This window comes from Corvus brachyrhynchos, unplaced genomic scaffold (genome assembly GCF_000691975.1).
Source record: "Corvus brachyrhynchos isolate BGI_N302 unplaced genomic scaffold, ASM69197v1 scaffold239, whole genome shotgun sequence".
NCBI lineage: Eukaryota > Metazoa > Chordata > Aves > Passeriformes > Corvidae > Corvus > Corvus brachyrhynchos.
Window position 1 is genome coordinate 1,997,149 of NW_008246057.1, and position 25,692 is coordinate 2,022,840.

General features: G+C 38.5%; 1 protein-coding gene across 1 annotated transcript in view; it reads right to left on the bottom strand.

Moving 5' to 3' along the window:
* RELN (reelin) overlaps positions 1 to 25,692 on the bottom strand; it is a 233,623-nt gene that overhangs the window by 136,753 nt on the left and 71,178 nt on the right. The window contains exons 4-7 of the mRNA XM_017745972.1: positions 19,888 to 19,920; positions 18,229 to 18,307; positions 11,393 to 11,489; positions 7,687 to 7,738 (exon numbers count right to left, since the gene is read on the bottom strand). Coding sequence (XP_017601461.1) covers positions 7,687 to 7,738; positions 11,393 to 11,489; positions 18,229 to 18,307; positions 19,888 to 19,920 — 261 coding nt within the window. The remainder of the gene's footprint in view (positions 1 to 7,686; positions 7,739 to 11,392; positions 11,490 to 18,228; positions 18,308 to 19,887; positions 19,921 to 25,692) is intronic.

The following is a 25,692-nucleotide window of genomic DNA, read 5'->3' on the forward strand; positions in this document are numbered from 1 at the left end:
TTCCCCCCCCCCCCCCCCCTCCCCAGTAACTACAGATGCTTTGTTGTTTAATTCAAAAATGGACCTTTTCAATCATACAAAAGTGTTATCTTCATACACTGATATGAGCAGGATCAAGATGAGTCTGTCTGTAATCCAGCATTTATTATTTGCAATGACCGATTCCATAATGGCCCCCGTTTTACTGTGAGGTGCTGGCACAGCCACCTGCCCTGGATCTGAATCCTGAGGCTTTTTATCTTTTCTGTTTTCTCCATGTAGTAAATCTTTAATGCTCACATTTTAATTCCCAACAGTGGCTGAGAAGCCCTGGTACAGAAGTAATAAAGACAATATTTCATTGTAACCTTGGGCTAGCCAAAACAACACAAATCATTTTGCCCCAAGGCCATTAAAATGTCTTTCAAATACAGCATCAACTTTAAACCCTGGTTTCAATCTAGGTATTAATACCTAGGCAGCTCCTCTTGTAAAACTTGGCAAAATCAATAAACACCACCTAACATTTCCACATGCTATGTGAAGAGTACTTGATGATGTTATTTACCTGTCTTATTCTTTCACATTATTTGCAATGTATAACCTATGCATCAGCACAAAGGGCTTTTCCACCAGAAAAGGAAAACTGGTAGGTTTCATGTCAGACAAAGGCAAATGGCAATTTGGGTAGCCAATCAAAAAAGTGTAACATTGTTTTATTGGGGGAAAATGGGAAATGAAGCAAGCAAAAGAAATGCGGAATGGTGAATGACACCAATTTTGGTATTGAATTATATTAAATTCTCAAGGTCTTCCCAAATGTATAGGAAAGAAATTAAGACAAAACAGCCTGAGGGTTCAAATATTTTTAATGCCCTGCTCTTGTTGCTTAGAAGGGGCAGAATCTAACTCTAGTAACAATGAATTTGTGGCCACCTGAACTGCCCTTCCCTGCTGGTACCACTATCAACACAACTGTATGGATGTGCCATTTCTTCACTGGAAAACTGGTGCTTCCTGGAAGGCACTGGAGAAAGAGAAATTTGTGTGACTGAAGGAAATCATCCATGCAGGTGACTAAAGGGAGGGAGGTGGGGCTCAACATGCCCAAAACATTTGGCACCACAGCTTCCTCCATGAGGTTGTTTTGTGTTCAGCTAACAAGATAATGATGAATTTAAAAGAACAAGTGCTCCTCCATGCTAAATTCAGAAGGGGTTTATTTTTCATTTTGGTATTTCCCTAGAGACATGTGAGTGAATTTTTATAGCAAATCTGAAGGAAATTTTATCATCTCTATGCAGTTCTGCTGAGGCTATCTCACAAAATGCTATTACAGCATTTGTCAGTCATCCAATAGCTTCTGCTAATTGTAAAACTGACTAAACAAAACCGGAAATTAAGAGAAAATGATCAGCAGTGGTTCTTTCAGCCAAAGCTAAGACCTATTTAGCAAAACATGTTTGGACCTGTTCTATCAAGTGGTCTGAATCCAAGCAGAGGATAAACTCCATGAAAACACTACTGTCAATATAACAGCTACCACCAGAACTGAATTAAAACATGAAAAGAACATAAATGATAAATGTCTTCAGACTATTACATGGGGCCATATGAAGTCACTGTTGTTCACAAGGCTGAGCCGAAGTGGAATCGGTTGGGAAGGAGAAGGAATCATCATCCCATGCACATCTCTGCAGAGCCCTCTGGGTGCTGCTCTAGGGGATAGCCCTAGCAGTGAGAGACTGCTGTTTCCTCCACAGAAATACATGGAGCTCAGTGAATCAGCTGCACTATTTATTTTTGCAAGATTATTTTTTATTAATCATGATCTTCTATTTGCTGAGCTTAATAGAGAAGTAATGTGAGTTCTGAAGCAAAAAATCCTGTCAGGTAAGGCCTAATCCAAAGGGCACATTCAACAATTCTGATGATGATGCTGATGATATAATAATAATAATAATAATAATCTGTAGATTGAGCATGCATCAAGGCAAAATACTATTTCCATTATCTACACAAGCAAATAAATTTTATAATTTAATTCTGCAAGACTGCACTGGTAACAAAGGCAAATTGCCACTACAAATAGAAAGTGAAATAAATAAACCTGAAAAAAATGGCATTTTACTTTGTAAAGGTGATAAACACTATCTATGTTTTGTCTTCAACAACCACCACCAAGACCATTAGGCCATGGATTTTTCTGAGTAAAAGAGCTTTCTTCCTAGTGACTTTGATAGTTCAGGGGGAGAAGTAAAGTCTGCTGGTTAATGATTCGCTAACTGGATGTCTTAGGGTGAGGCAGGACATGACATGAAAATCCTCTTGGAATCATTATGTCAAAGATCTGCCTCCAAATCAGTGACCCTTACTCATATGCTAATCAAAAGCAATCAATAGCATTATTTTAAATAGTTTTCTGGATTACAGTCACAGAGGACTGTGAAATCAGCAGCATTAAAAACAGACTGTAAATAAACTAAGCCAAATGGAAATTCTTGGTATGTGCATTGCACAAACACCTCACCTCTTAAAAAACATGACAGCATGAATGTAAAGTCATCACAGGTAATACAATTACTCTGCAGTTAAGTATAGCTGATGGTCTGATAGATTTTAAAAGCTCAGGAAATTTGAAGGTAGAGGTGATTACTCAACCAGAAAATAAAGTTGCAAGAGTGGAAAATGTGTTGAACAAGACTGGAGAAATTATTACTTCTGTTACTGATTTAAGTGATTCTACTGTAAGATTGTGAATGAAATATTTATGCATGTAAAAGCACAAAGTTTGGCATTTGATTTCCTTTTGAGGAAGATAGAAAATGGGGACAAAGTGGGTACTCTAGAATGAAGATCACCCTAGCAACATATCTGCACCCTGAATTACCAGAAAGTCCTGAACAGTTGAATACCAATAGTAATATTTCTCAATAATATTTTAACCATATTAAAACCAATAGATACACACATTTATCCTTGCTATGGGGTTCCATTAGAGAGATACTAAGGGAGATTGATAAACTGCTGGCAGGTGTTGTAAGTGATTGTAAGAGATTAATTTAATACATATGGAACCCTGTATGCAATCCTTGTCAAATGCTGTAATTGACAATTAACTTGGTCATCTGATAGATGTTTAGAGAAAACAATTTGGAACAATGGAATGTGCAATAGCAATAGATGACAGACAAGTGACTGGAGGATGTTAAGGAAGCTAACAACAAACTGCAATTCTCGGTCAGCCCTGAAATAGTTGGGTGGATGATCATTGTAGGTCCCTTCCAACTGAAATGGTTCTATTCTATTCTACCCCAGAAGCAGCAGGAGAAAAGGGCCATTCTTAATCTACAAGTAAGGTCCAAATGCTTGTGGTTCCAGACCAGTGAGCAAATCACAACATGAGTGACCCATCTTCTGGATGATATCTACTGGGATTTTCCTGAGAGGACAAACAGAGTCCATCTGGCAAAACCACAAAGCATTCTCACAGATTAAAGCCTGCTACTAAAACCTCACTGAAAACCGTTTTTACTGAAGGTTGTTGTACTAAATTTGATTCATGTCAAGTCTTTTCTTTAGCAATAGCTAAGGCACTAAGCATATGATCCGTGCAGCAAAGATGCCTAAGGAATTTCCAGTTTCAAGGCCTGACAGCCTTCAGGCACTGAAGATCACCTTTGCTCATGCACCTTCAAGTCTTTCATGTTAACAGCAAACAATGCTCTCAGAGAGCAGCCCCTTCCTTGCCAGCCCAGTGGTATTATCAGGGTCCACCAGAAGTTTAGGGACAGGCTTTATTATTTTATTTATTGCAGGAAAAGTAATTTTGCATCATATTGGGATTCTTGTAAGAGGTTTCATTCATTAGGATGAGCATATAGGCCAATATTACACATGTGAAATGACCATATTTAAATACTGCAAATCACATATTTGCCATGCAAAGGTAGTTTTGAAGGGGACTGAAAATAAGGATTAATGGTTGACTCAAAGTAAAACCTTTGATTTTAGTAGATTAGGGAACCCAATTTTGCAAAAGTTTGTTACAATAATATTTTAGAAGGGAGAGTCCAAGTCCAAGCTTTATCTTCAAATAAAGCAAAACACTTTTGAACCTGTGTCTATTTCATTGTTTGCAAGACTAATGGTTTGATCCTTAAGAAACAGAGCGGAAGTGCCAAATGTTTGTAATATTTGAAGGTGTGACCTTCTCAGAAAATTAAAAAACCCCCTTCCCCCATAAACCAATTTTGGTTTAATGTGAAACAGTAGGAAGGTTAGATTTTTTTAGAAAAATAGTGGGGGGAGAAGAATTGCTAATTTGCTCTAGTAATGACAAAGGATCTTTGTGACAATGGCACAAAAGTTGAAGGGAAAGCAATTTTTAAAGTAGGGTTGTGCTTTACAAACATTATGTATTTATCCATTATATGATACTGACAAAGTCGTCCTGTTTTCAGAGGAATGTGAAAAAAATTTCATAATAAAGCTGAAAAGTGAGAGGTTTCCTTATCAAGTTATTCTCATTTTCAAATACTGTTAAACAGCCAGAAATTATCTACTAATATTAAGACATAAGGAGTGAGCTATGGAACAAAGTTTTTCAAGGCAGTATTTTCCATTAACAATTTTCATGTTGTGACACACATGGCTCCAAGGAGCACCTGCCCTGGAGGCCAGGCTGAGTGCTGATGTTTATCACAGCATCTTCAGCTCCAGCAGAGGCCCTGCTGAGGAAGGAGGGATAGGAAGCACCTGCCAGTGCTGAACTGCCCACACAGAGCCTGCACAGCCCACACACACCACTGCCTCCAGAGCACATGCTGAGGAGAACACCCAAGGAACAAGCATAAGCACAACTTGCACACCTCACACCTTGGCATTGCTCTCTCAAAGGCTTTCCTCTTCTCCCCATGGGATTCTATGTCTCTTTTTTCCTGTATTTAGCTCAGTTGCTAATCTCTCAGTGTTATGAGTCACCTTCCACCACAGTGGCCCGTGTGAACGACAGATCATGTTCAGCCCTGGGGAAGGCCAGGGACGTAGCTGAGGGGAAAAGGCTCAGGTTTGGAGTGAGAAATAGAGAATATTTCAGCTAATGAATCAGACTAATGTGGCAGCTGAGTCCAGAGGCTTTTGTGCAATATCCTGCAATTCCCAAGCTGTTGAATCAGATGTTCTGGCCTGAGAGAGCCCAAAGGCATTGCTTTAAATATCTCAATTAACAATCCCACTGAACATTACGGAAGCTGCTAGACATGTCAGTGTTAGGTCTTGGAGAAATGTAGTGATGGATGATTAAGACATTTGAAGTAATCAAAATTTTCTGTACCCTTGGTGCAGAGTGCATAAATGTAAATACCACCCCAGCCCTGGACCAGCTCTGAGTGGATGCTGCATGACAGATGAGTTCCTCTCATTCAGAAAGGGTACTGTACATTAATGTTGTCCTGTGTGCTGAAAATGCCTTACTAATTACATTTTCATCCTAATTAAGCCTTCTTAAGTGTACCTTTTCAACTGCCTTAAAGAACAAAACTACCAAATGTGTGATACATGAAGGAAACCACACAGAATATCAGCTAATGAAAAATTCACTAGTCGGTTACCCTTCCTGACCACAGAGTTTAAAAGGATCTGGAATTTATGGTGAAAGAAGAACCTTCTCTTTTTTACCTTCATTTCCTAGTTCTCTACTGTCTATATACCTGCAAATACAAAATTCCATCTGATAATTAGTGGCAAGAGAAATTAAAGGGTGTGCTCTTTCATGAGGCCAAAGCTATGTGACAGATTTAACATAAAGATACCCCCAAAAGGCTACAGCTTAAGCTATTCCATGGTTGATGGAAAGTGGTAAACATTCTTTTTAAAAAATGGCAATTCCCTTGGATCAATCCCTAAAAAGGGTTATGATTAAATTGGACGTTTGGGAATGAGCTGGAAACTGGATTCTAAAGCCAAGTAGTGCTGAGCTCAGCAGCAGTCCCCTGGCTCATGCTGGCTTCTATCAGTTACAAAACCAATCTGCATTGTATTTCAAACTCAACACAGGCACATGGGGAAATATGATACATTTTCAGCTGGAGACTGAAATTTGATTTACTTGGATGTGCATCCACCCCTCTCCTGCTCCATCATACTGAGGACTTTACTGGTTCCTACTGGTATGGGTTCAGGTATTCTTAAGATATATTCATGACAATCCTGCCATGTAGAGTATTTCCTGCTCAGCCTTTTCTTACCCCTTTTTTATTTGACCTTTTCCATCTGATAGGCACAAATGCTCCTAGTGAAATATAAAGTCTCATTTTGAAACTTCTGGGAGCCTGCACCCTTCTGCAGTTCACCTGCAGCAGATACCAGGCACTGGGCTGTGCCAGCAAACATACACCTACCAACCCATTCACCTTACCCTGCTGTTAACCACCCTGGGTCACTGCAAAAATAATCCAAAGAAGATTTCTGTAAATTTTCATGGAAAGTGAAATGCCTCCATCATTGCAAACTTGCAGCTTTATAGAGGTCACATCTCCTTGTGCTTCTGCCAGTGAGCAACACATCCCAGTGTACCAAGTGAGCTGCTACCCTTCCACTCTCTCAATGAAACTGCAGGGCAGCAACAGGATGGTTTTCATCTGAGGCACCCAATATTTATGCAGTAATTCAGTCAAGGATTGGATACATTTTTCTTTTTTTTTTAAACCAGTAATTCAAAATAAAAGGATGGATAACCGGTCCTTAGATATATTAACATTGCAGTCAGTTGCAGGTACTGATGACTTCAAATACCCCAAAGAACAACTTAAGGTAAAAAGCAAATTTAAATGATGTATTTCTGAGCCTTCTAGGATTTTGATGTCCAATCCATTAAAAAACCCAAGCTGTTTGCCAAGCTACATGATTGTTCTTATTTTCAACTGAGATTTCCAGAGTTTAATCACAAGTCTCTTGAGATACTTTTGGAGAATTACTTTTTTAAAAATAGGAATATGATTTGGAAACACATGTCCAGGGTCCACAGAGGAAGCAGGCTACATTTCCTGCTTGCATTTTTATTGAACCATTTATATCAAAAGAACATTTTTCCTTCCGATATTGAACATTGAGATATGAGTTAACAAATTAGGTGTGTTCCAAATTTCCCCTCAACCCAAGCCACAGCCTCCACCATAATTTATAGCCACAACTGCACAGTGAAATGTGTAATAACTCACAGCATTCTAAGTAATACAGCATACAACCATGCTGTTGATAATGTGGACTTAATAGCATTTACTCTTCATCTGCCCCACCTATTCTCTTTGTACAAATGTGTTAAAACCAGCACTGCCTAGGTGTAACTTAGAATGTATCGGGGGGTTAATGTTAAAACCCTTCATTTTTTATTTAGAAACCATAATCACACTTCAGAGAAAGAGCAAGAAATTATTGTGTTAAACATCAGGTTATAAAATAGGGGAAAAAACCAAAACTCAAACATGGCTCATCAGAGTATCCACTGGAGTTTTTCATTTCCAAGATTTAAAAGACTATCTCCATATCAGGAGATGAATAAATACACTGCAGTTTGGAAAAGATTTATTTAATCCCTCATGTTGGGTGTAACATCAACCAGAAAGGTAACCCTAAATTGTAGGGCCATTTTCCTTTGCAGAAATGACTTTTTGCCCTTTCTCGGGTGAAAGAGTAATTTAAACTTACCAAGGGAAAATTGAAGGACGGATGCAGTAGTTGTGTTAAGGCCAGTGGTGGTCTATGGGAAGAAAAGCAAATAGTTTTGTTAGATCAGCAAAAGAATACATTCATCGCTTGTTTTTCTTTGAAAGCATGGAAAATCTCTAGACACCTACATCTCCAGTGCATAGGACTGTTAATCACCAGCCCTTTCAGGGTGAGTGATCATGGACATTTTTGTTATGTCATTTTGATTATTGAAATCTCATCATATGTCAAAGCCAGAAATTTTTTCCACCATACTAATGTCTACAAAAAAACCCACATTTTTATGCAACACTGGCATTTGATCACTGTTAAGAAGATTGAAAAAATGAACTCTGTGGTCTATGGTCAGCTTAGTGTAAATCTGTACACGTGGAATGGTTCTCACTTTTCCCAGCACAGAACAAGGACTAAAAATGATCATAAATAAATAATAAAAATAACATTAAGTAAACCTAAAATAATGAAACATTAGGAGGAAACAACAGAACTTAAACCTTACACACCAAAGCAAACAAAAAACCTTGGTGATACTATATGGTATGTACAGTGAAATATTGTAGCAGCAGTTACCCACTGCTGGCATCCAGCCAAGACCTAGAAAGAGACAGAAAACACCAGCAGCTCACCCTGTACTCAGAACACCACCTTCCTTTGAGGCCTCTCTTTCTCCCTTCTTCGAATGCCTCCATATTTCAGTAGTTCAAATTAGAATAGTTCTCCTAAAAATGCTATAAAATAAAAAGCCCTAGTGTGTTGTGAAGGACACCTAATTCTTTTCAATCTATTTTGAAAGTTGGATTTAACAATACTTCTACTTAAGCAAGGTATGCTATGGTGGTGATGCAGAAGAGCAAAAGGGACTGGACTTCTTCCAGTACCAGTGCACACCTAGTTGAGGTATTCATTAAATGATGCCTCTGAAAATAATGGATGGAGAGCTGCATGAGTTGGCATGAGGTTTTGGTGTGTTTTGTTTCTTTTCTACATACTTATTACATACACAAAAGAATTTCTTATAAATATTAAGGAATGGGATCATCACTGAAATGCATTGAAGATTAGCTGATAAAAAGACTACATGTCCTAACAGGTAATTTTAGTTTTTAAACAAGAATAGGGATGCTACATGTACATAACCCCTTAAAAATTCAGTCACATTCCCATTTAAGTAATTCTGTCAGGATCAATTCAGTATTAGGTATCACACTTATCATGCCAAATAATAAATTGCTTTCTGATTTGAGTTGAGAGCACCTATTATATTAGTTTTCATTCAATTAATTATGTTGTGCAAGTCATAATTTGAAAACAAAACCTTTATTGAGGTTCAGTAGCTCATATCACCAAGAAATTAAACATATCAGTTATCACAGAAGAGGCATTCATGTAGACTTAGACTGTGTTGTGAATCATTTCAGCAAAGCTTTGGGAAAAAGCATTAGACTTACTAAAAACTTTTTGCAAAATTCTGCATAGGACTGCTTAGTTCAGACACTGCAGAGAGCATGGTAGGGAGCCTTTAGTAGATATTTTCCTTTGCTTGCAACATCTCTGATGCTATACACCTTTCCAGGATTTTGCCAGCTGTAAATTCTCACCAACAGACAGAGACAGTTGGTATTAAAAACCCTCTGCCTGCAGTAACAGGTGGCTATTGGAAATCAGAAGAAAAGGAGGAGGTCAAGATAGCAAACCAGCAGCTGCTAGAGCTGTTGATATATTTTGCAAATGCAACTCTTCTTGACTAAGTATTTTAAAGCAGTAATTAATGTATTAGGAGCCATTAGCAGGAGCAGAGATTTAATGGTCCATTTCAAGCAGGGACAGAATAGGATTAATGAAAATCATGGAGAAATGAAACAGGTTTTAAAATTTGTGACAGAAAGAGATATGCTGAGAAATTGCCAAAACAACTACAAATGAGAAACGGGTTGGTTCTAAGACAACAGGTATGTCCATACTCAAAAATAAAACTAGATCACACCTCTGGCCTGAACACTATCTTGTGCTCATCCATGATGTTAAGCCATTAGCATGTTCCTGCAGAAGAATTTGATTTTTCTGCAACACTGCCATAATATTTATAGATACTTTAATTTTTAGGCTGGTAACTGATTATAAGCATGACGATTTTTTCAGCTGATTATTTAATCACACCACTTTGGTATCATAAAAAATTTTTTTCCAAATTCCTGATGCCACAGTAGTGCTACTTTATCACACATGTGACAAATACAGTCCAAGACTGGATTTTGAAGCCAGTTCCTGATTGCTTAGGATAGTCTAAATTGCTAATCAGCAGGGAGAAGACAGCTAGTGAATGACAGTTCAAAACCCTGGGGTCTGGGACCCTGGGTTTGTTAAATGTCATAAACAGATCTTTTTCCAAGTAGTGTTACCTGTGCTTAGTACTACAACTAAAAATGTAAAAAATGGAAAATCATCCTAGTGGTGTGACTTCCCTTTTGCACGGGACATAAATGAATGCATGCCTTCTCAAGGCAGTTAGCAAAGCCTAGCATATTCAAACAGGATGCAAAGTAGCAGAGAGGCCATTTAACATCCCTGACAGGATTCCCTGGCTGGGGCTGGCTGCGAGGGAAATTCTCCTTTCTCTGTAAAATCTCTAAATTAGTTTTATATGTGTTTATGACTTTTATGCACCGCATCAGCAATATCTACATTGCATTTGTGTAATTCTGGTCCCAGTGAAGGATGTAAAATTAACAGACTTGTTAATTGTTAAATGTTAAAATGTTAAATTGTTAAATGTGAAATGTTAAAATTTCAGACTTGTCAGTGTCTGAAATGAAGGGAAGATGCCTGGCCAAAACCACTTCTGTTTTATGGCCCTCTTCCATGTTTGCTCTTCAAATAGCTCTAATCAGCCTCTCCCTCCATTCAGAAGACTGTTGAAAACATGAAAATTAATTTTGAATTACATGGGCTTTGATCTGGCCTTTTAATTTTTCAGTTCTTTCCAGAACTCCCCTTTTATGTACATTATTGCAGCTAGCTGCCCAGCATCAGCATGTGGGCATTGGTTTATGTATTGCAATTCATTTTCCACACCCAGATGACCCCGAGTTAATGCAAATTGTACCATGTTGTTTCTTACAGCAATTTTATGACCAAACTACTCCCCAACAAAATTAATTCTGTCCCATTCATCATGAGTCAATCTGTTACATACACTTCTCTGAGACTGGCAGGTGCTTGCTCCAGGCTGCATTTAAGTCTGTAGGATGCATTGTTCGCAAGTGATGTTTTACAACCAAATTAACATTTGTCAACAGGGACAAGAAAAAACAGGACAAGACTAATAAAATAATAAAAGAGACATGAATCCTGTCTCTATTTAATTGTTGGATATAAAAAGAGAATGATGCCAGTTTGACAACACAGTTCTATGTCCTTGACTTTTCAGTATTTCAGAGATACTTTAAATGACTTGGATGCATGCTGGATCAAGAGACTGTCCCTTGCAAACTATTGCAATAACCTTTGGTTAGCATCTACCATTTAAAACACTGGGATGTTCCTGGGAGCATTCTATGGGCTTATCACCTTGCTCAAGAGCCTCTCTGCCAAAAACTGAACTTTCAAAGCACACCAACATCTCTGCAGCTGACATGCTTCATAGCCTGCAGCCCGAGCCCCAGCAGACGAGGCAGCCTTCACTTACCAGCTCTCTGGGACCGTATGGCTCGCAGAACGTGGCAGCGTTGCCGTGCATTATCACTCCGCAGTGCTCCCCAACCTCGCAGTTACTGCACTCAGACCTGCAGGGAGAGCACACCGTGTTCAGAGTGGAAACCAGAGACTGCATGTTTGAGACTGCTGGAAACTGTAAAATCAGACCGCTGTGTCTCAGTGCTCAAATTGGATTGTTTGTTATCATGATGCTGAACAAAGGTCGGGCAGCTGTAAGAATGATCCACTAGATCTCCCTCTTGTGAAAGGCCCTGGTGAGTTAGTACTTGCTCTCTGCAAACTGCCCCTCCTCTAAAGAGGGGTGTCCCTGCTCACTGAATGCGAAACATCTCACCATGGGAAACCAAGTTGAAATCTTACATGTATAATTTACCCTGAAGCTACTCTTCTCACAAAATCCTTGTGAACATTTGATTTACCATATGTAAACCCACCATCATGGAGTTACCATAAAGAACAGCTGAGGACAAGGGGCTGGGATCAGCCCCTCTCCTGCTTGCAGGGTTATTTCCCTAAAAGTCGGGCTTGAGGCTGCAGTGTGACACGGTACTGCTGTTGCTTCTATTTGTATTTGTCATATCCCATATTCCTAGTAACAGAGTTGCCACTCTGCTCACCTTTTAGGGGAAAAACTATGAAGAAATATTATGAGAGGCTTGTAAGTGCTGCAGAGACAGGTAAGTACAGTACACCTCCCCTGATATTTCTTAATTTAATATGAAGGACTTTGTGGGCAGCCTGACTGCAAAATACAGGGAAAGGGCTGTCTCCCCCACCTTCTAGGATCAGGGTATCAGATGGACCACATTTTCAAAAAGTATTGGTTATACTCCTGGTCCCCAACAAGCTTCCTGCAGTAGTGATGGCCAACATTGCCTCTTGACACCCAAAGCTCAACTTAAACATCAAACGTACAGGGAAACATTTACTCCAGAAAAAAAGTCAGACACAAAAAATGTTTGAGTTGTTTTACCTGTATGAGTGTGCCAATGAAGTAATTCAGCAATTCACATTGATAGCATTTAGGATTTTGGATTTAAGCACCAAAATAAAATATTCCAATAAAGTAATATAGTTCCAATCAACTTCAGTGAATTAATATTTACTTATAGAAGTCACAGTGAGCAAATAATTTTATTTCTCAATAAAAGGCAAGAAGAGAGCATGTGAGTGAATAAAATGGTACTTTCAGAGAAAGCACAGAAGCAGAGTTCACAGAGGACGTGTTTTATTGCCATCTAAATTTCACCTGATCCCAAAGTTCTGACAACTGAAGAGCAGAGGGACAGGAAGTAGAAGAATTCCTGGAATTCTGTAGGATTCCGGCTGCTATAAAAATTATTTTCATTGTCTGCCTCTACATTTTTGAATTTTATAGTGGAGCATCTACCCAAACTCTTGATATGTGCAAGGAGACAGACAAGGCAGGAAAACTTTGCCATGAATACTTTGTAGGGACCACTTAGTCCTTCCTGAAAGATCAGGCTACATAATCCAAGGGGTATTTTAATTCTGCATCTCTCATATTTCAATGAATAAAAAGTGATTCATCTGTTCTACTTCTGTAACGTGGTGTAGGAAATATTGTCTGGAAATCCAGAAACACTGTCCTGCTAATACAGCAGTTTCATCATCGTTTGTCTTTTCTAGGATGACTCCTCTCATACAAAATTGAATGGCTGTTAGTAATCCTGATTCAAACCTTTGTGCTCCCTTTGAAATGCATTACCTTTGACAATAAACTGCTCATTAGCTTGACAAGAATGCATGAAGAGCAAGATAATTGATCTGCTGTTCCTCAGATCATTGTCGTAGTACTACGTGTTTAGAAATGATCCAGTTTGCTCCTCTCCTGGTGCAGACAGGAAAGTTAATTTCTTTTCTATTTATACAAACAGAAGACAGTATTTGCCCTGACTGGGTGCAGATTTCTGCATTATCTTTCTCACCTGCCTGGTCTAAAATCTTAGCAAATTAAAATCACTTCAACTCTCTCTTCACAGCTGGTCCTTGCTGCCACTGCTGACATGTGTAACATTTATCAAGATGACTTCTCTGCAGACCTGCCATCACTCTCATCTCTGGCTTAGAGAGTCTCACCTCTCTCTGCTATTGTTCTTCACTTTGCTGAAGGGGAAACATCTGCTGTTTCCCCACCCCTATTTGTCATTTCTTTTCCCTCTACAATACCTGAGTATGTGGACATTATATTGACTGATGTCTTTTGTGATGTCTGAACCATAAGGAAGATAAACATCTCAAACTGCCAAGAGATTTTTAAACATAAATCTTTCTGAAGTTTAATCCCACAGTTTTAGTGCAATTTGGAAACCACTTTAGGACCTCTCTCTCCTGTCACAAAGCTTTCCTCAACCTCTTTGCCACTGGAAATATCACTGTACCTGTACATTTCTCATATGCCATGAAGAAGTGATGACCAAGAGAATCTCTATTTCTTATTGATTGATTTTACATGCTCAGCTATTCTTCATATCATCTTTGACAAGTGTGCCTTCTCTAAGTGACTGCTGCTTGGCTTTGAGATGAAACATGACATCAGATTGGGAAGGAGAGTTTAGCCAGCAATACACTTCTGTACAGGCTCTTTCTCTTTTAAATGTACTGAACCCCCTTTTTTCTACAGTTCTACTATGAAAACTGTTTTATACAGAAACATACATTAATGCCAACATTAATTCTTTACTAATTTATGCATCTTCTTAACATTAAATCATTTATCATCAGTTTAAACAGAATTTTTTATTTTTACATTTGTTCTTGTTTGGCCTGGTTTAGTTCTTATATAGCACCTTTTTTTATACTCTCCACTGCAGTTTTATGAGGTTACATGGAGGCAAGATGGTCACAGGAACAGGTGCTCAATGGCCTAGACAGTCTTCTTCACACCACACATATTGGACCTCTACTCCTCCAGCCATTCCCCGGCAAGCAGTACATGGTGCAGATTCCCTTCCCATACTGAAGAAATCGGTTACTTCCATGGCTCCTGAGCTTTTTGATCTAACAGTGTCCTGTCAGTTTTCAGAAAGTCTCATGGACACTAATCACCTGTATTATTGTGCTTCTAATTAAAAAATGCACTAAACATTACTTTCTGGTTAGTTCCACAAGTCAACAGTGACTGGCTGAGCATGGGCATTGGTGCTGCATTTACAGTGGTGTGGGAATCACTTACCTACCTTCGCTTCCACAGCTAGTACGTCAGATATTTAATATATTGGGCATTTATGATTGTGTGAAGCATATTTGTTTCACAAGACTAGAAATCTTTGTAACGTTGGCAGCAAATAAAATCCAAGAAATGAGGAAATCTTTGCTTAAGTAAGCAGACTTCTGCCTATGGGTTGGGGACTTTGGAAATGACCATATTCTGACATGACTGGACACTGGAAGAAAATATGAGTTGGACAAACCACACAAGAAAATCCTCAACATGTGTGGGTTCCCAAGAAAATGAGAAAGAGGAGACATGCTCCCATTCCTGCATTCCCAGCAGAGAAATCCTCCTTCTTTGTTCTCCTTATGTGTCCACTCCTGTTGCCTCCTTCTCTCCCTGTCCCTTTCCCACTTTAGCAGTTTCTCCTGTTTTCTTTCAATCACCAAATTTTGATTTAGGTTAGGAACTGTGGTGCTGTGATTTTTCTTTTACAAAGAGCCTTATCCCAACCTTCCCCTTCTCTTCCTTCTGCAGCTCCAAAAACACTCGTAGCCGCTCCTCCCCTGTTTCTGAGCCTCCAAAGAAACAGATGGCTGCTGGGAAGAATGTGTCTTTTAATGCATTTGAAAGAGCAGAATTCCATAAAAACCAGGCAGTCACTCTCAAAATCATAGAGTGCCCTTGTGCAAAATACTTATTTGATGTGAGGCCTGTCCCAGCAATGGAGTGACACACAGGCTCTGCTGGGAAACATAAAATTGGACACACAGAGAGGCTATAAACTGCTTAGCTGGTGCACTTGGATGGTACATCTCTGCCAGAGCTGCACATGCCAGAAGGGGAATCAGGAGGAGTGGGAAAATATTCATCGCTTCCAAGCCAGTGTTATTTAGGATTTGGGAAGAAAAGATTGTAGGAAAACACAAACACTTCTCTTTTCATCTGTACACAAATAATGGCTTCAGAAACGATAAGGGTGGCTCAGTGTAAGTGGCCCCATGGCACGGCCCTGCTGGGGTGTCTGCACACACGAGGCAGCTGCTCCGCACAGACCAGACTGAGCAGGGCTGGAAATACTGCTCCAGGACTCACTGCAATTGTTTGTGATAAAGATGGGATTTTAGCAGCTGCCAGGGGAAAAAATTCAATTTTAGGGTGGATGGCAACAACTGTTAATAATTCCTGATTTTACTCCCACTAGACAATCAAATGAGAATGAGCTTTCTGCCACTAAGTGGGTCTTCACTGGAGGCAGAGCTACTGCAGAAATCCTTTGTGCAGAAAAGCTCACGATAGCTCATTATGGTTTTCTTTTATTTGTGCTACGTGTCTATTTAGCACTGCTGAAAATGCTGGCTTTCTGCTTTTAAGGGAAAATCTGTTTCAGGATTGTGGTGAGTTTTGGGACTCTCTCCCAGCACCCACCTCTCTGCACTGACTCACCAAACAAGGTGGGCAAAGTTTATTCCAGAGAGACCAAATCCAAATCCTGGGGAAAAAAGGAGCAGAAGACTGGGGGCTCTTTTAGTCTGAAATTTCTCTGCTGATTCTTCTATAAGCAAGGATGAATTTAAAGTTGAGAGCAATGGATAAATAAATTATGGAGGCTCCCAACAGACAAGCCCTCTGTGAGTTATGAGGCATCTGCAGGGAAATAATGCCTCTTCTCATTTCTTCCCACTCAAGTCCATTTAACACACTGCTGCTAAAGCTATCTACCTTGGCAGCTATTCTGCAACCCATTAAGAGTCCTTTATCTGTTCATACCCATAAAGAAAGAGGGGTTTTTATGTTGTAGTATTGCAGGTCCTTAATGCCTCTAGTCCAGAAAAACATTTAAAGAGCTGATACAAAAGGAACAAAAGGAGCAAAAATTGTAGGCACGTATTAAAAACTATTAAAATGAGTATGTATAAAATAAAAATATCCATAAAATTCTGTAAACTACAGCATCTTTGCATGAGATGGTTAGGCTATGAAAGACCTGCACAGATGGGAAGTTGTGGCAGTCCTTAATAAAAAGGAAAATTAAGTCAAATGTCACAGAACAAATGTAATAACTAACAAATGTAGGTAAGTGCTAAAATGCTCATCAAGGATTTATTTGGACAAGATAAACTAACCCAGTAAAATATTTGTGTGCCTTGTATGAATTAAAACAAAGTTAGTTATATTTATGAAATAGGATTGGAAGAAATAGAAAACTCAGAAACAATCTTATACACAAAAAGGAGGCTACAACCTTCAAAAGTTCGTATCAAGACCAAGAGATGGTAATTTATCTGGGTGTTACATACTGTATATATACACTCACTATACAGAATAGAATCAGTTTTGTACAAAGAAAGATGTGTAACTTCCTCTTCTGTGACATTGTACACATACATCATATGAAATGGTCCTCTACCTCTGTGATCAGTGTGGTGCTAAAATTACTAATATTTAGGATTCAGAGGTCTAAGAGTTATCTTTGCTAAAAGAACACTCCTTTTGCCTAAAAGCTAACAGTCTGCAACTGTTTCCAACTCCCCTCCTCTGAGCTAAGGCAGCACCGGGGGGTCGCTCCTGTAGGCTCCACCAACAGTCATCTCTCCATATTGTCCTGTTATTTACTGTTGGACAACTTAGGACTGTGGCAGTGACTTAAGGAGTCCATCCATCCCAGGGATGGATATTTCACTGTATTAACATCGAAGTGATTATTTTTCCTCAGCTCTTCCCTTGTTTTCTGAACCAGTGCATGGGTTGGGTCTCTGTAATCACTTGGCAGAGAATGAGGAAGCAGAGGGAGAAATGAAGTCTGAGAGCTCTCTCACTATGGTCACAGTTCATAAAGCTGCTGCCTGACCTGTCCTAAGCTGTACTTGCTTTATTGTGCATGTGAGTGTTGAGATTCTTCTATAGCACCTACTGGTTAAAGAATGATAACATCTTGTGCTGGCTGTTTCAGACATAGACTGTGATAATATGAGTGACCCTATTCAGGAATCCCCAAAACTCCCAAACCCTAGCAATTGGGAGTTGCTACATAGAACTTAGAAGGGAAAGGTTTTCCTTCTTATACAATACAAAAGATTTGAAAAAGTGTGCCTTTCATAAAAAAAAGGGAAAAAAAATTCAACCTTAAACATTTTCATAAAAATTAGACAGAGGTATTTAATTCAGTTGGGGGTTTTGGGGGGGGTTCTCATGATTTTTTTAATCATTTGGAAACACTTCAGTTTGGAAGGAATTTTTGCTATAGTTAGCTTCACCAAAAACAGGTACAACATAAAATTAAAAAAAAAATTGAAACAATAAAGTTTAATTATTGAAATTCTTCTCCTTTTTTTGATGAAAAGCTGTGTTTTCAGGAAACCAGAATACTCATTCATAAATATTCACTGAGCTCAGCTCTAGTCCTTCTATTTTTGGATTAGTTAAAAATTTGAAATCAACAAGAATTTGTCACCCACTTCAATGGGCTTAGAATTTCTCAGTCCCTCATTAATAAATTAATTAATAAACCAAAATGTTTAGGTCCTAATGAAGCAAACCCACACTTAAGTTTATACTCCACTTCATTCAATAAATATAATGTTTTCATTTGCTCAAATGCATGTAGAGGAGCGCAGAAGTCTGAAACTCACCACATGGTAGGATTCAATTCTTGCTGATGGTAAGAGTCAAAGTCATCTCGTAAGATAATGCTGTCACTGTGCATTTCAGCTGCAAAGAAAATAAAACAGTACATGAAAAATAATCCAGTGCAATCATCCCATGCTTTCTAAATATTACCTTAGCTAGGGTTAAAGTAATGCATTGTAAAATCTGCTTTTTAGGTTATTCTAGTTATAAAACCTGTGGTTTCTTAGTTACAGGGTTTTTTGCTTGCTATGGATCATAGTATCACAAAAAATTAAGAAGTGCCCCCATCATGAAAGTGTGATGGCTATGGAAAGATGAAGTCACCAAGTACATAATAAATCTTTTAAGAACTTTTGTTCCAAATTGTTGGTTTTCTGAATGTTTAGAAAAAAATCCTTCCAAATCCAGATTTTGAAAACATGGGAACAAGAATGGATGAGAAGTCCTAATGAGTCCTACAGCTCTTATAGTCAGGGGATGCATTCTGAAAATTCATATGCAAAAATCCGTGAGCTCATTGGAATTTCTCTGCTGCTATCGGCAGACCTGGCAGTAAAGGCCAACTCATCTGAGGAACATAAACTGTGAGTTACATTATGCAAGTATTTCTCACCACTGTTCTGCAAACTTTGGACTCCAATATTCCACCTAGATTTACTGTCTCATTTATGTATGAGGACCAATAAACTCACTTAAAATCCCAAATCTTTGGCACCTGTGATTGTATTAGACAGACCCTTCTCTACAAATACTTCCACTAAATGAAGTAACTGTCACTTGCTATTCAAACTAAGCAAGAATGCCAGAATCTGTCCTGGACTAATCAAATTGCAGCACAAGGGTTGGTGGGTGCAGGGATGGAGAGCAGGAGCAGCAGTGCCTTGCTCTGGGGTCCACCTTGGAGGTGCACTGGCACAAAATCTTCCTCACAGTAATGTTGCTCTGGTGTGAGGTGCTGTCCCACACTGAGGGTTATGGGTCATAGAATCAGAGAATGGTTTGGGTTGAAAGGGACCTTGAAGACCATCTAATTCTAATGCCTCTGGCATGGGCAGTGACACCTCTCAGATTGTTCAAAATCACATCCAACCTGACCTTGAACACTTCCACGGATGGGGCATCCACAGCTTCTCTGGCAACCTATTCCAGTGTCTCACCACCCTTACAATAAAGATTTTCTTCCTGATAGTTAATCTAAACCTGCATTCTTTCAGTTTGAAACCCTTTATTTCCCCTTGTCCTATTACCACAAGCCCTTGTAAAAAATTCCTCTCCAGCTTTCTTGTAGCCCCTTTAAGCTTTAATGTCTCTCTGAAACCTTCCCTTCTCCAGGCAGAACAACCCCAACTCTTCCAGCCTGTTTTCATAGCAGGGGTGCTCCAGTCCTGGTTCTCATGCAAACAGATGCTCTAATGCATAACTAGGAAAAAAAGCCCTGCAGCATGGTATACTCACACTGCAAGGATTCAAAGGCAATAAAGAGCAATAAAAATCACAATGAAGAAACAACTAATCAGAATTAGACACAATTCAATTCATTTTATACGAATCTCATTTTTATTTGAATTCCTCAGACCTAGTTTCGTGTGACCTTACAGGTTTTTTATTATAATAAAATCAGTGATTCTGATTTTAAGTAGTAAGAATGATAAATCACCTACCTAGGTGAGGATGTAAGGGAGCTTCTGTTGGGGCTGTGGAAAACAAAGACACATGCATGAATATCTGCTATGATCAGGGCTCAATTGCAGCATTAAAAATCGATTCAGCTTAAAACAAATTGTACAGTACATATTCTCTTAAGTCAGTTATCCCGATAGCTTAATTGTGAAAAACATGATAGACCCCAAAAGTTACAAAAATATAATAGGAAAACTAAAATAATTATTCTCTTGATTAAAATAAGCATCAAAATAAATGAAAGTCAGTACTAGTTTTACAGCAAGGTAAAAAGATCACTTCTAGTCTAGAATTATGAGATATTATTAAAAATAATTTGGCTTGGGGTTCAAGGATTAACAAAGAGAGTGGGAATTAGGCTGAACAAGAGAAATAGTCTTGGGGTGGCAAAAAATGCCACACTTTGATTGTTTATACTGCACTGAACATTTTACTGGGCATATTATTGGGGGAAATAATCCAAATACTCCTAGGGCAACAAGTAACAGATTGACTCTGTAAATCACTGTATCAAACACTTCTATCAAAGCGTGTTTTTGCAGGCAATGCTGATCAATTCCCCAGTAGGTCTCTGTCTCCCAAGAAACAGCAAAATGTTGTAAAGACATACTGCATGAGGAGCATGTGTGTGAAATGGCACAATTTTATTAAGTAATCTTCTACCAAAAATTTGAGAGGAGTCTTGGTGTAGCATTACACAAATGGAACCAAAATGGATCTGAAAGGGCACAGTGACATAAAAATATATGGAGAAGTCTAGAGACTGGCTGCACAGTGTGTTAGATACTCCGTGGCAGCTACACCCATAGCCTTGCTCGACCTTAAATCCAAAGTAAGTTACATCTCTTTCATGGAAGCCAAGTGGGTGCATATAACCAAAATCCTGGGAAGCAGCTACCTATTTGTCTATCAGTACCTCAGCCATGGATCTATATTTCCAGCTGTATTTTGGGCTTCGGTAAAAAAAAAAATCCCAAAAAAAAGAGAGATTATTTGAAGCCAGGATTCATTTGATGATTCTGTGTTTTTCAATGGGCACTGACCTAAATTTTATCAGTACTCCTGATTTCTTCAGCATATTTGCAATAAAATACTGAAGTACTGCAATTTCTGTCATAACATCTGACAAACTAAAAATAGATTAAAAATAAACATGAAAATGAATGCAGCAATCTGCGTAGAGCTCTCACACATAGTCATCTGAATAGAAAGTCCAACACAAATCTCAAGAATTTTGTTTTTCTCTTCCTGCTTACTCCTTAAACACTGGGTTTGCAAGGAGGCATGACAATCTGTAATGAAATTGCAACATTTCATGGGAAGTAGGTGATGAAGACTGAGCAGTCAACAACTGAGGTATCAGCAGACCAGAAAATGATGGCAAGCAATCTGGATTTACTTTAGACAGAAAACTTTGACTTAACTGACTTAAAAATTAGAAGACTGACATGTTTTATACCATCCACTAACCTGATAAGTATATACATACATGTATATACATACATATCTCTACTAACCTTATGTACATATATACGTGTGTGTGTGCATACGTGTGTGTGTACACACACATACATATATATATATATATGCACACACAACACTGAAAACTACCACTGAAAACTTTACTGCAGCTGAGAGAAAAGACCTACTTAAGAGTCTGTTGTTGTTTCAGAAATCTGAAATCTTTTTTCTTTTTTGTGGCTAACTCACTCCATTTTTTATACAAGAAATTCACCCGTGCTGCTTTTTCTTCCCTAGCAGAAATGCCAATAATGACTCTAGCAATGGCCAAGACCTCTCATCACGATGGTACAAAATCTGGAGAAATACAACTATTGCATGTTAAGCTTGGCACTACCTCCAGTATAGTGCTGGATTGCACTGGTGAATCCTACAGTGGAAAAGACTGAACTTGTCCATTGCAGCCCCAGGTGTTGTTTTTCTCCATGGGAATGTGTAAATTTCACCAGAAACCTTTTTAAAATTATTTGTACTGAAGAAATGGACTGAACTGGATTAACTGAATTATTTCCCAGGTTGAACAACACAAACTGTTCTGGATTTTGACAGCAGGAAAAGAAGCACATTATGGCATGGGATTTGTAATGATCCTGATGTTGTAACAGGCTAGGTTCAAAATAAAATCTCTCTTTCTGATGTTCTGCATAACCCCTTTTCAGTAGTTCCAGAGCAGTACTGAGGGGTGATCTGCTGTGAACACAGGGGTGGCTGAGAGCCACCTACGAGGAGCGTGGTCATGTCAGGGCACATCATGGGCAGACTCATCAGTTGCCCAAGCAAATTTCATTGGCCTTTGAAAGTAACTCAACTGAAGGAGACCCCCTGCTCCAAGGAGAGCAGTTCAGACCTCCAGATGAAAACGAAGGACTGCAGTATCATTCATTCCAGGTTGCTTGTCATGGCTCTTTGGAAGACGCTTTCTGTGGAAAGGGCTCCAGCCAAGGATACACACAATCATTGATGACACTTTCTGAAATTATTATGCAAAATTTCAGCATTCAGCAAAAAGGCACAGGTATAGCACAAACTTGGCATCTTTACATTTGCAAACTCTTTCAACTTCACCATTATTTAATAAAACTTGATGTTTATGTGATTAAACTATACAGAATTGGGATCTGAGATTTTTTCCTGAATCAGCTCTTCCACTACATGCATAGTACATTGCAAAACAAAACTGCTTAGCAATAGAATGAAAAGAAGGAAATCGTGCAGGTGCATATTTATGCTACTGATCAATCATCAAAAAATCTAGAGGTGGAACTAAGCAAACACTTAAGGCTAGACAAAGTTGTTGTTGTTACAAAAACAGACTTTATGGCAGGGAGAGGTTACGTTTCCTAAATCTTTACAGGATCTAAGAAGCCCAAGTATTTTTGCCTGTGGTATTCTGATTGTAATTCAAATTCCTGAGCTGAATATGACAAAAGACAGTGAAGCAACCATTTAATGAGTGATAAACATAGACTTTAATCTCTCTGTGAACAATTTCTATATTACATTTTTTATTTCATTGCAAAACAGCACTGTGTTGATCTTCAAGTGTTGTATTTAAGGCCCAGAAATAGTAGAAATTCAGAACATAACACAAAACTAACTGTGATTGTTTTAAAATATTTTCAGATCTGCCTTGCTAATCAATTTGTAGAACTACAAACTTTTAGGTAACATGGATTTTTCCATAAGCCATACACTGTGGCTAATTTCAAATGGAGTTTTTTTGTACAATATGACAAAGCTAAAAGAAATGATACAGTGCAGAGTAGCTATAGAGTGTAAAGATATAAATTTATAATTTAAAAGGAATTATACAATACTTCAGGCTGAAAGGGAAAAAGAAAGACCATCTCAGTTCATATTTTAAACCATTATTCACTTTCTTAGATGTTCCTTAGGCACATGGTTGGATGGTTTTAAATTTAGAACCAGTATTTGTGTGGCTCCAAAATGCATCTTAGCTTGAATGAGAATGACATACTTTTTAAAAAAGTAAAGTAGATGAATTTATTATTTGATTTTTAACTAGCACCCTGGGTGTATACGCAGCTTTACAAGAGATGAATTGTAGTGAGCAAAGAATGGAACCAGAGCTCAACTGAGGTCACAATCTAAGAGGCATGAGCAAATACAGTATGAGAAAATGTAAGGAAATGTACAGAGCTCGCCTTGTGAGACAAGGCAATCCCTTTGGTAAGGAAAAGCAGAGAAGAAAGTATGCAATATGAAGTGATTCAGAGAGAGAAAGGCCACAGCCAAACTGGAAGCGTGAGAATCTTGAGGAAGCTAATGGGGAATTCAAAAATCAATGGAGACATTGTGGGGTTCTGTGTCAACAGAATGAGGGAGAATGAAGGCATCTTTTGGAGTAAAAAGTTAAATTTTTCTGTGGATGAAGTAAGGCTACTGAAAGGTTAAGCCAATTTAAATATGCCCCTTTTTTATTAAATGGGAAGGGAGGGAAATATAAAAGAAGTGGGAAGGGAATGTCATCTTCCAGAAATTTGAATGTGAGGAGGAAAAAACCAATTTGGTGGCGGTCTTGTTGTCATGAAAAAATAAGAACCAAAATCATTAAAGATGGTGATAGTTAACTGTTAAGTAACACTAGTCTCCATTCAGATAAAAAGAGCAAGCATAAGGCAAAATAAAATAAACACGTCCCAGAAAAATCTATTTGTACTATTGACACCCATATTCCATAGAGCTCTGGGGTCAAGACAGTATATAGGGATAGGCAGAAAATGCAGCATACGAAAATACTCTTAAAACTCACTAAAACATATACCTTCTTTTTTTTCTCAGAACCCTGAACTTTGTCCGTTTTTTAATATAAACAGAAAGTGAATTACAGTAACAGAAATGACCACATGCTCCCAGACAAACGCTGTGCTTAGAGTTCTACAGCCAGGGGCCATCAGCTATTGCTCATCAATTCATGACAAATGAGGTGTGGAGGGAGGTATCCTCTCCTTTGCAGATTATGAAGTCTAATCTCCTTGTCATTAGCAGCCAGATGAAGATAAAAAAGGAAATTAATGCTTTTATTTAGACTCCCTCCAATACTTTCTGCTGGTAAACAAAGTTGCTATTGAATGATAGAGGCTGAGCATCCCCTAGGGAGAGTCAGTGAGTTGCCCCAGGGTTGTGTTATTCTTGCTGACACATAAGCTGAGGAACTTCACACCAGCTCTATTCTCCAGTCCTCTGCTCTGTAAAATACTGCTCTGAGAGCTTGTAAAATACAAACCTGAGAGCCTGAAATCTGTTTTGTGTTTCTTTTTCAGAGTGTTCCTAAATTTTACAAGGTGCAAAACACACCTGAAAGGTCTTGCACAAACATTTGGGCAAAAATTCTCAAATAAAAGAGAGTCTGGGCCAGTTCTCAGGATTTGCTTTCAGTATGGAGATGTCTGTCAGACTGTAGAGAGGTCTCTTAAGAAAAGAAACCCAGTCCTACAATTCATGGCATTGAGCATGAGATTGCATAAAATTCTGGGAATTAAGCAGAAGGGAATGATATTGCACTAAGAAGAAACAGCTTCCTTCATCTTTTCCATCTCTTAGGTTTTACTGTTCTGGGATTCTCTGCTAATCAGTCAGAACTAAACTACACACAAGTCTCCCAGTATGGTCCTTTTTCCAAAGAATGGTTCTACTGGTCCAAGTTACAGTGTACCAAGGAAAAGGCCTCCTTACCTGATATCACCCTACTTGGTGTGGCAAAGGCAGGCAGGATGGTGCCCCACGAACTGTTCCTCCCAGCAACATTTTTATTTTCATGCAAACCAAAGCTCTTCTGAGTTCTACTATGCAGTGCAGCCAGATCTGATGTCTTGTCAACTCAATTTTAATTTGCCACTGTTTGTTAATGTATGATTTTTGTTCTACTCAAGCCAGGAATACATATGAATCAACATGCACAATACTAAATTTACCTTATTTTCCATTTATTTTACTATTATATCAATGAGTTAAATATATGGTTTATTAAATGCATTTTTACTGGCAAGAATATAATCAAATCAGTTATTATGATCCTTATTTGTCCTTAGAAGCATTGATAAGACATCCATCTTTTCTAGCTTCTTTTATGTTTGTTTGGGTTTTTTCCTATTAGTGCTGGATTAACATTTTCTATGATAATTTTTTTGTATCCTTTCTTCAATATAATTCTCATAAAATTTAAAGCTTACATTAGCTCTCAAACATCTCCCTAGCTTCCTAAAATATGTATTATATTCTGAACACAGAGCTTTTGAAGTATT